The sequence below is a fragment of the Zonotrichia leucophrys genome, chromosome 8 (genome assembly GCF_028769735.1).
Source record: "Zonotrichia leucophrys gambelii isolate GWCS_2022_RI chromosome 8, RI_Zleu_2.0, whole genome shotgun sequence".
Classification (NCBI taxonomy): Eukaryota; Metazoa; Chordata; class Aves; order Passeriformes; family Passerellidae; genus Zonotrichia; species Zonotrichia leucophrys.
Genome location: NC_088178.1, coordinates 6,551,365 through 6,567,209, shown reverse-complemented (window position 1 = coordinate 6,567,209; position 15,845 = coordinate 6,551,365). Strand labels below are relative to the sequence as shown.

The window sequence follows — 15,845 nt, the reverse complement described above, 5'->3', positions numbered from 1 at the left end:
GTTTAGTTTTGAATTCAACTGAAAGCTAACAGGAATTCTGCTGACCCTGGCTAAAATAGGCAAACACCACAAACTTACTTGCTCCTGGCAGTCCCTCCTGGCCTGCTGTTCATTATTCAGAGCTGTGCTGGCTCTCTGAAGAGCTTCCTGAACTTCTGACTGCACAGCTGACAGACTCTTCTTCAGTTCTGAAAGCTGCAGTGGCAGGGGAACAACAAAAACAAAGAAAGAACAAAGCCAGGACTGAGTGGCAAAGTATTTGCAGAGTACTGAACACAGTTATTTGTAATGGTGAATATTTTATTACTTATAGATTAAAATTAATATTAAAATATACATACTTTCTATATTTTGACTTATTAATATACAGAGGTCTTTCCCAGTAAAAATATAATCCTTTACTTTCAGAGTTGGACCTGCAGTAATTCTAGTTACAGTCATTTTGTTTCCTTCTGAAACCTCTCACAAAGGCTGCTACTTTATGTTTTCCTGCTCAAAGTTCCGGCAGAGAGTGACAGCTTTAAGCATACAATCACTGCAGTGAAGTGACACTGTCAATGTACAGCTCTTGTTTGGAAACCTCTCACAAATTCAGGCAGTCTGTGTACACTCCGAAAGACTGGTTCAGGGCACTGCTGTAGTGTGACACCCAATTGAAGCTGAGGCAGCTCTGTGAAAGCTCATTCCTTGGGGCTCTCAGGGAGGGTCAGGGCATACCTGCTGCTCCATGTTCTCCACTGCTTTACGCTTCTCCTCCTGCAGCTCCTGTTTTTCTTTTTCTGACTCCATCAACTTCTTTTCCAGCTGTGCCTGATATTCTGAAGATTCCTTCAGACGAGCTTCAACTGTTGTACGAACTTCCTCTGTCACCTTCATTAAAATCCATCATGAGATCCATTTTTTATCCAGTTAAATACATTATTCTGATACAAAACTGGAATTTTGTTAACAATTTAAAGCCAGAATAGGTATTCTCAGCATCTAATTTAGAACAACACTGAAAATATGGAAAATCACAAGCAGTAGTGAATTTTTACTCTAAAAAACAAAGTAAATAAAAATAAGTAATTAACTACTTACTTGTTTTTCCTTATTGAGGGATTCCTCCAGGCTGAGAACCATGGCCCTGTATTGCTCCACATTACTGGAACTAGTCTTGAGCCTTTCTCTCAGGTCATTGACTTGCTCCTCAGCTTGTCTCAGATGACTTACAAGATCATCCACATCTTTAGTTGTACTAGGCTGACCTGCATTGTTAGAACACATTCATTAACTGAGATTTAACTCAGCCTTAAAACCGCTGTTCTTATGAAAACTGAAGCAATTTTTGGATAATATGATAAAAACAATTATTTTCACAAAGCTTCCCTAAATAAAACTGTAAGCCCTCACCAAAATAAGGACTTATAAAAACACTGTTGATTATTTAAAACTATGTAGCCTAATACATTTAAGCTCCTTCAAACAATAAAAGGAATTCTTTAAGAAGTTTTGCATTATTTTTCCCCTTTGTCCAAGATTGCTTGGATGTGAAGTTTACATTAACAAATTATGCTGGTTACTATCTGCCTGAATATGTGAATGCAGTAACAAAATGATTTATTATTTAGTGTACTGTTGTCCCAATTCAAATTATTATGGACTGTGAATTTTACCATTCTGAGATGGCAATGCTTAGCATAAAGAGAAATTAACTGCAGAGGAAGATTTTACCTTTCCCTGGAGACCTTTGTGAGGACTGGGATGTGAGCTGGGCCTCAGTGTTGTTCAGCTGCTGTTTCAGCATGGCATTTTCCTTCTGGGCATTCTTCAGGAGCTCCTTTGTGTTGATGTGACGGTTGGTCTCTGTCTCCAGCTGCCTCTTCAGGTCCAGGATATGAACCTGCAAGCACAGGGTTCTTCAGTTTGCAATTATTCCCACATGGCTCAGAGGCCAAGTGTGGCTCTACATGTCAGCTATGGAGAAGAACACACTGCACTCTGGCAGAAGCACCTGGGGCTTTATTTTCCTTCAAACAAGTGCAGCACATTTACACTCACCTCTTGATTCTTGGTGAGGGAATGTCTTTGCTCCACCTCACTCTCCAGTTTCTTCTTCAGCTGAGATATCTCACGTTCAAGCTTTTCTATCTGATTGTTGAGTCTCTGCTTTGTTTCTGTCTCAGATCTTTCAAGTATTCCCTGAAAAAAGAGACCAATGCATTTTGTTTACAACATACCTCAATAATTTTCTTCTGAATTACTGCAGCACTTCATACAAAGTTGTCAAAACATTTCTCCCACCTCAAGAATAATTAAATAGGTAGATACAGAAAATGAGTAAAAGTAGTGCTTACAATGTATGACTTAGCTTTGAAAGGTTTCATTAATGATGTTACTACCATAAATATTATTAGAAGAATATCTACTATCTATGCAGTCTAATGCCATTGACTAAAAAACCACCAAAAGATCTACTAGAGAACAGAACTGTCACAGGATAAAATCTGCATCCTTAAATACATTCTAAGTATTGTCATTACGAATTTTTTCCTTTCACTTTGTTTCATGTGTTTTGTTTCCATTTGATTGTGAAAATCCTTCTCATCAACTCAGAATTCTCAGGACCTTGCCCAGGTAAATGACAGAGTATCATAATGTAGGACAGGAGTCCCAAACTTGCTGAAACAAGTCGTTGAAGTATTTTATATCATGTTGATTTGTAACCCCAAAAAAATCCATGTTAAGACTCAATCCCATGAGTCTTTAATTTGATTTTCATGGGTATTTCTTGAAAAGCCTGACAGACAGACCCATCCTGGGCGTAAGAATAGCACCACATACCTGAATTGTTCTCAAGTTGGTGAGCAGCAAGTTCTGTCCTCTTTGTTCAACCAGCAGAGAGTCACGTTGCTGAGTCAGGCGCACATCTGACATCTTCAGGATATCCTTCTCTTTTTTCAAGTTTTCTGCTCTCACCTTTAAGACAATAAATTATTAAAAACTTTGTTGTCAATCCCCAACCCATCCATTGAATTTAGTATTATTTAAAAATCTGTGTGAATTAAGTCAAGAATAGTAAGAACAGAACTACTGGACATTCTGTTTTCCCTGCAAACTGAAACACCTTGGAATGTTCTCACATCTCCACTCTTCACTTGAGTCATTTCAGGACAGTCATAAGGAAAACTGTTGTACTACCTTGGAACACCCTGCAGTGCCACACATTGTTACTGACCTCTGCCACTGCCAGTTTTTCATTAGCTCCCCTGAGGTCCTGAGTCATGGTGTTAATGATCTGCTCCTGCTTCTGAGTGGTCGCTGTGAGCTTCTGGGTTCTCTCGTGCAGGGAGGTGATTTCCCGGCGATAGCCTTCCACGTTATCCTGCAGCATCTCGTACCTGCCAGGGAACACAGAAAAGCAAGTCTGCCACTGTCCAGCTCAACAGAGGCATGCACACTGCTGTGGGCTTCACGGTTTTATGCTTCAGTTTGCACAAATGTGCCTCACTCAACTACAGTTTCTGTTTTTGAGCCCACCAGCACTATTTCCTTTACATTCTTACACAGACTAGACAGTGTCAATGTTTAAGTGACAAACAAAATCAAGCAGCCAGAGAACATGTAAGGCAATGATATTATGTAGCTGAATTACCTTTTGGAGGCAAATTCCAGCTGTGTGGATATCTTGGCATTTTGTGACCTCAAGTCTGTGACCTGCTCCTGAAGCTTTTCATTCTGTTCATTCAGAAGCTTGTCATTCTCTGCCTTTTCTTTTTTATAGTTCTCAAAAACTTCTTGTAACTGCAGAAAAGAACAGACATAAAAGTAAGTACCAAAAGCAAGTAAAAATAAACAGGGACAGCTTTGTGCAGTGTCTACTGAAAAATGTACCTGCTTAAGAGCAGCCTTGGCCTCCACAGTCTCCACGGACTCGGTCATAGACACTGGAGCAGGAGTTGCCATGGACTGAGGTAAATTCGGGCGCTTTGGAGTAGATGTAAGACAGATCTCCTCTGGTAACATACCTGAAGCTACAGGAAGGTAAAGAGGGTTTTAAAGCAACACTTCTGCTTGCCACAGCAGATCACACAGCCCCTGCAGCCTGGGTTACCTTGCAGAGGAATGATGGCTCCCGTGGTCTGGGTGAGCAGGATGCGGAACATGTCCCGCTGGCGGATGATGGACTCCACAAGCTGCAGCTGGTGCTGCCGCGACTCCCGCAGCTGCTGCAGCTCACTGAGAGCCTCATCCAGCTGGCTCTGCAGCTCAGAGATCCTGGAACAACAACAACAGCCTTCAACATCACACACAGCCACCTCCAGGTGCTCTGGGTGTGTCCAGGGAAGGGAATGGAGCTGGGGAAGGGTCAGGAGCACCAGGAGGGGCTGAGGGAGCTGGGAAAGGGGCTGAGCCTGGAGAAAAGGAGGCTCAGGGGGGACCTTGTGGCTCTACATAACTCCCTGATAAAAGCGAGCAGCTGGGGCGGATGAGGCTCTGCACCCAGGGAACAGGGATAGGACAAGAAGAAAAGGCCTCAAGCTGTGCCAAGGGAGGTTCCAGTTGAACATTAAGAAGAATTTTTTCACAGAAGGGGTAGTTAAGCATTGGCAGGGGCTGCCCAGGGAGGTGGTGGAGTCCCCATCCCTGGAGGTGTCCAAGGAAGGCCTGGACGTGGCACTCAGTGCTCTGGGCTGGTGACATCTGGGGCATAGCTTGGACTTGATCCTGGACATCTTTCCCAAACATAATGATTCTGTGAACCTATGACAAATCCTGCAAATTTCCAGGAGACAGGCCTTTGGGCTGCCATTTGCAGATGAAAAAGAAAGCAGGCCTCTTTCCTGAACAGCAGAATTCTATTCATGTGAATAACTTCAAAAATATCAGTAGCATGAGCAGAGAGTCAGGCTAAGAACCTTTCATAAAGAATTCACACCTGTAGTCTTTACAGTAGTGATTTAGATATGTGCACATGCAGTCTTGTGTTCAGCTAACACGAATAAAAACTTATCTTTTTGAAAAACAGCTCTGTTGTGTGAAATCAGTCACTAGAAGACTGACAATTACTTTTACTTCAGGTTTTGATGACAGGACCTATTACAAAGTTATAAAGCTATTTTAATAGAAACCTGAAGGTCCTGTAGCTTAATAAGAACTTGCTTCTACAAGTTACATAGCTGCTGCACACAACTAATAACAATCAGAAGTAAAAAACTAAAAATGCTTGAATGAATCCCTGTTACTAGTTAGTACAAAGTTAATGAAAAGGAAGAGGTGACCTACTTAGATGATGTTGTTTCTTGCTCCTCTTTTTCTCTTGCCTCCCCCAGCTCCCGAAGAGCCACCAGGAGACGCTGATTCTGCTGCTGAAGCTCTTGGATATTTCTGTAGGACACCAGGTGTTGAGTGATCACTTCAGAAGAGCTGCTGATGTCAGCAGAGCTCACTGCTTCATCACGAATCACGTGGTTGCCTCTGGCTTCTTCCAGTTCCATTAACAGCACACAGATCTGAAAGAGAACGGTCCTTGTGTAAGGCCTGCACAGACTCTAAAGTTTTCTCTGAAAAACATGTTAGGAATAAAGGACTTGGAAATTAAGGGGTTTTCCATAAAATGTGCAAACAATTATAATCAATAAATCCTTGTAAGACAATTATGTGACAGAAAAAATACCTTGACAAAAGGCAACAAATTGAAAGCACATAAACTGTTCAGTTCTGTGAACAGATCACAGGACAGTCCAATTTAACAAAAAAAATTATATAGATGAGTTTTCCAGGTCATATGCTTAACAATATTATCCTAAAGCAGCACCACTTCTATCCAGCTAAACTTATTCCAGTATTGAAAGCTGTCCTGAGGACATGCTTTAATGACACTAAGGTACTCAGGACAACCAAAGTCTTCTTAACTGTGGCTGAATGCAACTTCCAAGTAAACATCTGAAATGCAGCAGCACATGAATACACAACTACAAACAGCCCATTTAACCACAGCAAAGTTTCCTGTACCTGCTGGGAGAGATCCTTCACTCGCACCTCCAGTCTCTGGCTCTCCCTCTCGAAGAAGGAGGCGTGTTTGTTGGCCTGGTCGGCGCTGTCCTGCAGGCGATGGATCTCCTGCAAGCACACCAACAGGAGTAAACATCACACCTCAACTGGACACATTCCTTTCCAGAGAGATAACAGCATGTGCAGACATGCCTGGGGAACCAAACTTCTCCTTAAAGTTACACACCCAAGGTTAAACTCCAGGTGTTCTGGAATCAAAAGCCATGTTCTTTTGTAATGTACTGGTGCATGCTTTAAAACCAGTGGGAAGAGAGCACTTAAGTCCAATTTTATGTCAAATAAATACTAAACTTTGTTTAAAGTGAACCTACTCTCTCAGAAAATCAGAGACTGTAAATCACCACTACAAAAAAACTAAAAATTACATTGGTTCTGTAAAATACTTTGTGCAGTTCCAGAAATCACCAGCCAGAAAGTCCAACACATCCTTCCCCATAATAAAAGTTGACTGAAAGATCTACTTCATACACTTACAACAGCAATTAGGTTTAAAGATTTTTAAGTTAATTTGTTTTCCAGAATGATGCATGCTCTTTTATTTTATACCAACCTTCATAGCTTGTTCAAGCTTTGCAGACAGACTCGCAACAGCTTTTTGGGAACGCTCAAATTCTTCACGCTGACGTTTTAAGATTGGGGCTTTGGCTTCTACTTCCTGCACTATTTCATCCAAATATTTATTGATTCTCCTATTCTCCAGCTTCTCCATATGCAACTGATCCTGAGTTTCTACATAGGCATTGTACAGCTGCAACAAAAAGGTTTTGGTTTGGTTTTGATATGCTTGTACAGATCTCTTTAAAAAGAACCACTGGTAATGATACAGTTCATACCTTAAAGCACTGCAATTTTATACAACTGAGCTAGGTAATTCAGAAGAAAAAGCTGGACTTTTAAAATATGATTATAGGACTCCTATTGTAGAAAAGAAGTTACACATATTAATTTTAAAATGGCAAACTGTATAGTGCAACTGTCTGCAATAAAAGAAGTCTATGTAAAAGGTGTAAGTTTAAAGCAAATTTAAGACAACAGAAATATCAAAACCAGTAACACAGCATAAAGGAATTTAATGGCTGGACAAAACAATCAGTAACAAATAATAACAACACAAATTGCATAAACAGAAGTATGAAAGCCCCTAGAACCTGTATGAGCTATAGTTAATTGTTTGCAAGTTTAGGCACAGCAGTACAAATTAAAACACTATGTAAGTAAGCAATAAAAGGCTGCTCCTGCCAAAAATGCATATAGAAAGTAAGTTTATATTAACAAAACCCACCTATATTTCTGAATTTGGCCTACTAAAGAAAACCTGTAAGGCATGTTGAAAAAGATCTCAGTAACTTCGCAAGAGAAGTCTGCCTCAAGTAAGACTTCCTTGCCTTCATCAGGCATGATCGCAAACCCAAAGAGTGCCCCAAGGCTGAACCTTTCTGTTCTCACAGTGTCATCCAAGGGCTTTGCTGCTGGAGAGGTTGTGCTCACTCACCTCAGTTAACTTCATGCCAGGCTTGACCACTTTGGCCACTGCTGCAGCAGTAGGAGACATGGCTGCCAGCTCCTCCTCGGACAGGATGGCTCCTGGAGACACAACCCCACAATTACCATCCAAAAACTGCAATAATCCCCACCAGAAACTCTCATACTTGACTGGCTTTATTTGAATTGCCGAAAAGATATTGCTACTAAGACTCCTAAAATTTAAATAATTTCAGAACATGAGCAGTTGAAATAGCTGGAGCAAAGCTTAACCTCAGGGTTTTTAGCACATTGTCAGAGGTTTGGAGCAGCAGAGCACTGGTTTATTTTCATTAAATTAACACAGGGATAGAGCAAATGTACTCCATGCCTCTGTTCCTTCCTGCTCTCTATCCTTTAGAAACTATGGATATGTAGCAAACAACAAAAAAGACAGAGCTAAAACAGTGAATACTGAGCAAAATTAAATGTTAAACAGAAATTTAAGGACAAGAGGTTTATTCACTGCTGCTTTTTTATTAAAGAGGAAAATAAGACTAGTTTATCATCTCCACTTCCCTTTCCAGAAAACTATTAAAAGCAGGTTGATTCAGCCTTGAAGAAAAGTTTCCCCTCCGTTTTCTTTGAAAAAATAACAGATTAACAAAAGAACTTCAAAAAACTATGACAGAAATGCACTTTCTGCTGAGGGAAGCACATTTATATACATATATAAGCATACATATATATGAAAAAGCTTCTAAAATGAATTATTAGATATTACCAAAGATGACATTAGATTAATGCAGTTGGTTCTTAGAGAAATTCAGCACAATATCCTTGAAAGAACATAAAAGCCCAAGAGTTTCTGTATTTCAGGTGCCAGCTGATCCCACCTTTGCGCTTCGTAGCCGACAGTAAATCATTGGCATTCTCCAGCTCCTTCTCCAGCTTACTGATCTTCTCTCTCAGCTCCTTCTCCATGGTGGCTTTTGACTCCTCCACCTCAGCCAAATGTTCCTGGGCTGCTTTATTAGCTAAAATTCAATCAGACAAGCAGGTTATGTGTTGTGATTTATTTTTTTTTAAAGTATCAGAATTTAGCTGTGTACCTTAAATTTTACTTTATATGATCTGGAGAAGTTCATGCTGATAAGAAAACTCAGCATGAGAAAAGCACGAACCACTGTCTATCATGTTTGCTTAGAAAGGGGCAAAAATATGAACTGTCCTTAGCAGTGAAAAGGAACTTAAACTAAAAAGCTAAAGTGAAGACATATCTTGCAAGATTATCAAAATCCATAGTAAAATTCCAGGTGTATTTGAAAATAGTTCCCCAACCATCAGTAAATTCAGCTAGTCAGGTACAGTTTTTGTTACAAAGGGACTGGTATTTCCATCACCCCAAAAGCCCAATGAAATTCCTTTCAGGAACACAAACCCCGTTTTTCAGAGCATCAAGGTACTCCAAGGAGCCCAACTGCTCTCCTCCCTTTGCCAGCTTACCTTCCCCTGCTTCCTTCAGGAGCTTGTGCAGCTCTTCCACTGCTCCTGTCAGCTCATTGCTCTTTGCCTCTGAGTCATCAGCAGCACTCTGAAGAAAGCATTTTAGCTCACCTTTAGTACACAGCAACAGCAGCCCCATGTTTACAAGAAAGCCTAAACTGACCACAAATCATGAACACAATTTTCTGTAAAAAATGCTGGAAGAGTCACCCAGCTGGTCAGTCCTTTCCATGTGGATTGACTCACTTTGATGCAAACTGCTTTAGAGTAAGAAGCATCAGACACTGATTTGATGTGGCAATTCCCAATACAATCTGTTCAGCTGTTTACAGCATAAAGGAATTTAATGGCTGAACAAAACAATCAGTAATCAAACAAACAATCAGCTGTTTACAGCTGGTGTTGGCTCTTTCCTTCTTCTGACTAAAGAACACTGGAATTTTCAGTACTCTCTTTCAAATAGTCTGAAAAATAGTATTTTTAGGGACTCATATAACAGTTTATGCTTCTTTGCTTACAGCTTGAGATGTCCCAAATGCAAAAGCTGTACAATGGTTATTTGGTGTTTGTGCAAGACAGTTCACAAAGCAGAGCTCAGTAACCTGTGCACTAAAATATGCAGACCAAAGAGCAAGCAGTTATACGTTTAGCTGACTTACATGGTATTTTTCACTCTTTGAGCAAACAGAACAAATATTATTTGTTTAGATGCTGTGTCTTTGACACAGTACAGGACATTCAGCTGGATCCTAACCAAGTCACCAACACTTTGCAGTGTTCATAAATGAACTTCTAACTCAGAAAAATCTCTTGCACAGTCATACTTTCCATATAAACTTTTTCCTTCCAACAGATCCTAAGACATTACCACATTTTTACAACATGAAGCCTCAAAATAGTTAGCATAAAATTACTATTTCAACCCCAATTTTGCTTATTCTCCAAGATAATCTAAACAATGTAAGAGTCTAAATGCTGACTAAAACAGCAGCAAAGAAGACAATGTTTTGCATGTTTCACAAAGTCATGTGATGGAAGTCAGCCTTTCCACATCCAAATTTTGTGGGGTAAAAAACCTCCAAATTCGCTTGCATTATGTAAGATTCAGACCCTACTAGAGTTATAATGTAATTAACAAACTCACCTTATACAAGTTGGATAATTTCATGTGGGCATTCAGTTCATTGTGGAATCTCTCTTCCATGCTTGTCTGCTGCTCTTTTGCCTGGCAAATGAAAGAGGAGACAGGGTAGGAGAGGATTCTACTATTTCTATTTCACTCATTTTATTGTTTGATTTGTAGGAGCAGCTGCAATGCCACTTAACATATTTCAAGCTGTCTCACCTCCTTCAGTTTATTTAAAAGTTCTTCAACATGCTTCTGGAGGTTTTCATTGGACTGTTTCAAGCTGTTCACCTGCTCCTCCATTCTGGAAACCTATTCAGAGAAGAAATAAGGACACTACGTAAGACTTTAGCTCCTAGTCCAGTTTATTTTGGAAAATACTTGTCTCACTGTTTTTAACTTAAAAATAAAAACAAACACAAAAGTTGCTGGAAGAGCATACAGGGCCACTCAAATACAGTCATTAAAGTATTGGCTTTGTTTAACACTGTTAATCAGGTGGTATAATTTCTAAGAAATGACAACTCAGTAATTACATTACCTCCTCCTTTTTGTTCTCCAGACTGCATTTGAGCTCCAGGATTTCATTGCCTTTCTCCCTGGCAGTATGGAGCAGCTCATCTGTTTTAGCTTTCAGCTCAGCATTCAGCCATGTGTTCTGGTTCTGCAGCAGCTCCTTCTCTTGCTCCAGCCTTTTCTCCCGGTACTGAAAAGAGAATTACACAGTGTGAGTGAGTGGCTCCACAGCAAATAAAGCAGCCAATTAAAATACTCTGATTAGAGAAGGAGTAGCAGAAATGTACTGTAATTTGGTAAATACAGGCAGTGCTCCTCATTACACTGGCAGTAAGTCACAACTATCAAGCAATGAGAAATTCCTGCCATTTGAGTTAGTTTCCTCCAAGATTAGTAGTTTTTTAGAAAAAATTAATTATGATATTGAGATTTTTGTCCCTTCCTCCTCTCTTTATGGAGTTTATTCTGCCCACAAAATAATGGTACAGGTTTACAGCTAATTATTTTTCACCTTTCTACCTCCCTTCATGGAGCTGAAGCCTTTCCAAGCAGTCCTTCCTTTCACTGGCACCAAGAGTCCTGGACATGCTTGCCCAGCCTGATATCCCCTGTCTTCCAGAAATACAGATCTCACTTCTAGTCACAGCCACCAATTTTATAATACAAGAATTTGCTATAAATAACAGGCACTCACTTGACCTACTTTCCAAGGAATCATAACAAAATGGTGATTACATCACACACAAACAAGCAGAACACACACTGTGCTTACACAGCCCTCCTCACCTTCATGGAAACATCTGATGTTTGAAGCTCATCCAATTTCAGCTGAAGCTTTGCCTTTTCTGTGTTGGCCTCTGTGAGCTTTTCATTTAAACGTTTAACATCCTCTGGAAGAGGGAAATCAGTGTTAGAAAAACCTGTTGTGTAACAGTTTTAATTACTAAATTGTAAAGAATGACAACAGGCAAGACACTTCGCATGTAATTGCATGTTGGGCACTAAGATACTGCATAAGGCACATTTTTAAATGGAGAAAAACAAGCACCAAAGTGGTGTCTTTGTGCAATGACTGTGTTATTTCCCGGTATTTATGGACTGTGCTCCTGGCTGTACCATTTAAATGTTCAACTTCCTGAGATCGCCTTTCAGTGGTTCGGACCAAGTCTCTCTTCTCAGCTTCCAGTTCTTCCTTCTCTCGCATTAACTGGCTCTGAAACAGATTGCAGAAGGAAATAAATAAATGTGATCAGCTCTCTGGAACTGTTTATAACCTCTGCTTATGCTCAGAACCACACAACAGTGAGCTAAACCTCAGTGAGCTACCCCAGCCAACTGAACACTGGGGTAAGAGGCTTAGAGTGGGCATGGAAATCACAATGGAGCTGTTCAAAACTGCATTTCATTTTAATATTCTTGGAAAGACAGTTGTAATAGTCAAGAATTTCCTGAAACAGCTTTGTTTGGTTAAATAAAAGGGGTAACAGAGTAAACAAGGAATGACAGTGCAATTTACATGCAGCAATATAAATAATGGACCAATGTAAACATCCAAACAATGCAATTTACATGCACCAATATAAACAACCAAACAATGCAATTTACATGCACCAATATAAAAATCAAAACAAAGCCAACAACCTTGGATCATTTACAGCCTACACTGTCTCTCAAGGTATCACTACACTTGAGGATGCCCTCAAGGTATCACTACAAAGCACCTCAGTCAGGCTTAGGTAAGTTCCTTTGGGAGAACAATGAGATCCATCTCTCATCATGGAAAAATCAATTTAATAAACTTGTTTTAGCTTCCTGCTCCAAAATTACTGTTCTGCTGGATCTGCCAGCTCATCCTGCAACCCAGTGACTTTTGGACATAACACAATAAAAACTGTGCCAGAGAGTGGGAAAGGATGGGGAAAACTAGAAGTTTTCTTTATACCTTTGACAAAATTTTGGGGGTTTGGGTTAAAGTCACTTCACAACAGGTTTCAGCTGGAAGGGAAGAATCCATCCAAACTGAAACAAAAGACCTGCTCACCTGTCATTCAGTTTGCTAAAACACCACCTTTTTAAAAGTTCCTGCAATTTTCCTGCACACACATCCCCATGGACATGTAAGCATCTCCCTGAGCTTATAGTGGTGCTGATCCTGATATTCTCCACTGAGACCTGAGTGCACTCTGTGCTGCAAAGGGCCAGGGAGCCCCAGGATGGCAGCCCCTGGCCAGCCCCAGCAGTACCTGCACGGCCGCATTCCGGTCCTGGGCAGCCTCGAGCTCCTTGTTCTTCTCATTGAGCACCTTCAGCTGCTCATCTGGGGAGAAGGAACAGCAGTGAGAGATCTCCACTAGGATGTGACAGAACCCACCCTCCTAGTGCAACAGAGCCACAATTTCCCTGACAAACACTTTTAACACAAGAGAGAGAATGCCAGACCCTGCCCTGGATGGACCAGGGGCACTGAGGCAGATGAAGGCACTGCTTAGAGCAGAAGCAGCTTTTGTGAGGATCCAAACACAGCCCCCTGCACTGCTACTACCCAGCAAGGGGCTTTTCTGCCATGAGAACAACAGATGCCATTAATCTTGGAACACACCACCAAAACACATCTCTACAAATGCAGCAGATGGAAGTTCAGCTCCTGAGCAAACCCTGAGGCAGTGCCCACAACCCTGGGCTGGAGAATGTCCTGCCCAACACTTAGGGATGTTACACAGTTCCACTTACGAAGCTTTTTGAGCTCCTCCCGCAGAGTTTGACATTCCTGAGTCTCATTTACAAGTCTTTCCTGGCTCTGAGCCAGTCGCTTTTCCACTTCAAAGTACTGTTGCTCTGCAAAAGAACAAAGTCATCTCAGTTTCACATCATAAACATTTTTTTTCCTTCTCACCTTTATCAAGGAGCATTCTAAAAAGAATATATAAAAATAATAAGAGAATTTGAAGGAAAGGAAAAAAAAAAACCCCTCAACATTTTTGAAGGCAAAAACCTGCATTTCCACATTGAGTGAACACTGTTTAAAACACTGTGCTAGCAAGACAAGTGCTGTGTTTCCAGAAATTGTGATATGTTTCAGGCTGCTCTAGTGGAAAGTGTCCCTGCTGATGGCAGGGGTTAGAAAGAGATGAGCTTTAAGGTCCCTTCCAACCCAAATCACTCCATGATTCTGTGAAATTGTCCATCAAGAAAGAGCCTAATTAATCTAAATAGTTCTTTAACATTTTTGATGTAAGTAGAGATGTTGTATCAGCCCAAATATGCAGTGTGAGCTCATCAGCTTAAAACTTCTTTTATTTCTGAAGTATTTCTATACATTCCAAGTAAAATCCGCATATCCCCAGGTATCAAGGGATTTGATCTGGGGAATTTTTTAATGAAGACTTCTTAAAATTAATTCCTGGGTTCTATTCCCTTAGCAGCAAAAAAGGAAAGAATTAGATGTGAATTTTTGTGATCTAAAACAGTAACTGTGTCATGGAGCTTCAGTGCAAAATACTCAGTAAAATTATAATTAATCCCACTCATGGGAAGGACGGGCTTCTAAGGAAGCACTGAGGGATGTCTGTTTGTCTTCCTCCTCTCATACATTACAATTTCAAACAATGCTGCTCCTCTTGGCACACACAAGAAGAATGGATCTGGAAGAGAGCAACTTGCTAAAATCTGTGGGTTACCTTAACTTACACTACACTTCAGTAATACATTACCAAGATGTCTACTATGAGAGAGACTGAAAAACTGAAAGGTAGAAGTATGAAGTAAGAGAACTATGAAGTATCAGAAGTATGTCACATCCTCTACAAATTAATTCAGTCACAACCTCACACTCCTGTCCCTGCTCTCTGCAGGTGTTACTGTTCTGTGATCAACTCATCTCCAAATCAATAGAAAAATATCAGGGCCATTTTACAGAATGGAATTTAACAGTAAAGTATAAACCTAAAGCTGTTTGAGAGCTTTGTGAACAAAGCTGTATTTCTGCTCCTCAACGAGGACCAAAGCAGACTGAAGCACAGAACTGTTTGGGTTGGAAGAGACACCTAAGATCAGAGTCCAACCATGGTGGCCCAGCCCTGCCAAGGCCACCACTGACCCATGTCCCCAAATGCTACATCCACATGGCTTTAAAATCCATCCAGGGGTGGGGATTCCACGCCTGCCCTGAGCAGCTGTGCCAGGGATGGACAGCCTCTTCAGTAAAGGATTTTTTCCCAATATCGAACCTGAACCTTCCCTGATGCAACTAGAGGCCGTTCCCTCTCCTCCTGTCCCTGTCCCTGGGAGCAGAGCCGACCCCCCGGCTGTCCCCTCCTGTCAGGAGCTGTGCAGAGCCACAAGGTCCCCCTGAGCCTCCTTTGCTCCAGGCTGAGCCCCTTCCCAGCCCCCTTAGCCCCTCCTCCTCAGACCTGTGCGTACCAATGGTCGTTAAAAACCTGGCCAAAAGCTGTTCTTTAAGACCATTTCGAATGCAGTTTTAACCCTGAACGTCCCTTAGCAAGAGGGAAAAAAAAAAAAAAAAAAACCAGCAGCAAGAGGAAAAAAAATAAAGGAAAAAAAAAATATATACTCCAGGATACAAAATGAGACAAACACCGCTCAGGTTCCACTGCAGGCCCGTTCCCAGCCCCCTCCCGGCCTCACAGCGCCCAGGATACCCCCGAGAGCCTGTGGAATACAGAACCGCGTTCCGCGCTCTGCCCGCGCTGCCTCCCCCAGCACCGGGACCGTGGGCCCGCCGGCCGCGCTCACCGCTGTCCACCTTGAAGCGCTCATGGCGGGCCCGCAGCCCATCGATCTCGCCCTGCTGGTCGCCCAGGAAGCGCTCCAGCTTGCCCTGCACGGCGCGGGGCAGCTTGGCGAGCTCGGCCCGCTCCAGGAGCTGCTGCAGCACGGCCGCCATGGCTCCGGCACAGCGCCGCCCGCCGCCGGCCGCGCTTCCGCTTCCGCCACGGCCGCGCCATCATGGGAGTGGCGGCAGCGCCGCGGCAGCGCCACAGCCAGGACAGGAGACTGCAAGGCCTCGTCGCCATGAGGGATAGAGGAGCTCCATCCCTGCTACAGGACAGGAGCTGTCTGTGCTTCTGAGGTGCCCCGTGCGCCCGAGAGCTGCCGGGGGAGGGCGGCCGCTTCCGCCACTCCCAACATGGCGGGGCGGGGGCTGTACGCCCCCTTGTGCGCC

At 42.1% G+C, this 15,845-nt stretch overlaps 1 protein-coding gene across 4 annotated transcripts in view; it reads right to left on the bottom strand.

Annotated features, from left to right (window-relative positions):
- The window catches only part of TPR (translocated promoter region, nuclear basket protein), a 33,388-nt gene extending 17,810 nt beyond the window's left edge, over nt 1-15,578 (bottom strand). For all 4 annotated transcript variants that reach the window (XM_064719338.1, XM_064719341.1, XM_064719342.1 and 1 more), the window contains exons 1-24: nt 15,416-15,578; nt 13,394-13,498; nt 12,907-12,980; nt 11,780-11,876; nt 11,450-11,553; nt 10,689-10,853; nt 10,367-10,459; nt 10,166-10,246; nt 9,022-9,109; nt 8,412-8,552; nt 7,547-7,638; nt 6,605-6,802; nt 5,995-6,102; nt 5,266-5,492; nt 4,094-4,257; nt 3,874-4,013; nt 3,635-3,783; nt 3,218-3,380; nt 2,824-2,958; nt 2,041-2,181; nt 1,714-1,882; nt 1,081-1,247; nt 718-870; nt 79-195 (exon numbers count right to left, since the gene is read on the bottom strand). In XM_064719338.1, coding sequence (XP_064575408.1) covers nt 79-195; nt 718-870; nt 1,081-1,247; nt 1,714-1,882; nt 2,041-2,181; nt 2,824-2,958; nt 3,218-3,380; nt 3,635-3,783; nt 3,874-4,013; nt 4,094-4,257; nt 5,266-5,492; nt 5,995-6,102; nt 6,605-6,802; nt 7,547-7,638; nt 8,412-8,552; nt 9,022-9,109; nt 10,166-10,246; nt 10,367-10,459; nt 10,689-10,853; nt 11,450-11,553; nt 11,780-11,876; nt 12,907-12,980; nt 13,394-13,498; nt 15,416-15,566 — 3,222 coding nt within the window. In that variant the 5' untranslated portion in view covers nt 15,567-15,578. The remainder of the gene's footprint in view (nt 1-78; nt 196-717; nt 871-1,080; nt 1,248-1,713; nt 1,883-2,040; nt 2,182-2,823; nt 2,959-3,217; nt 3,381-3,634; nt 3,784-3,873; nt 4,014-4,093; nt 4,258-5,265; nt 5,493-5,994; nt 6,103-6,604; nt 6,803-7,546; nt 7,639-8,411; nt 8,553-9,021; nt 9,110-10,165; nt 10,247-10,366; nt 10,460-10,688; nt 10,854-11,449; nt 11,554-11,779; nt 11,877-12,906; nt 12,981-13,393; nt 13,499-15,415) is intronic.
- Between the last annotated feature and the right edge of the window lie 267 nt (nt 15,579-15,845).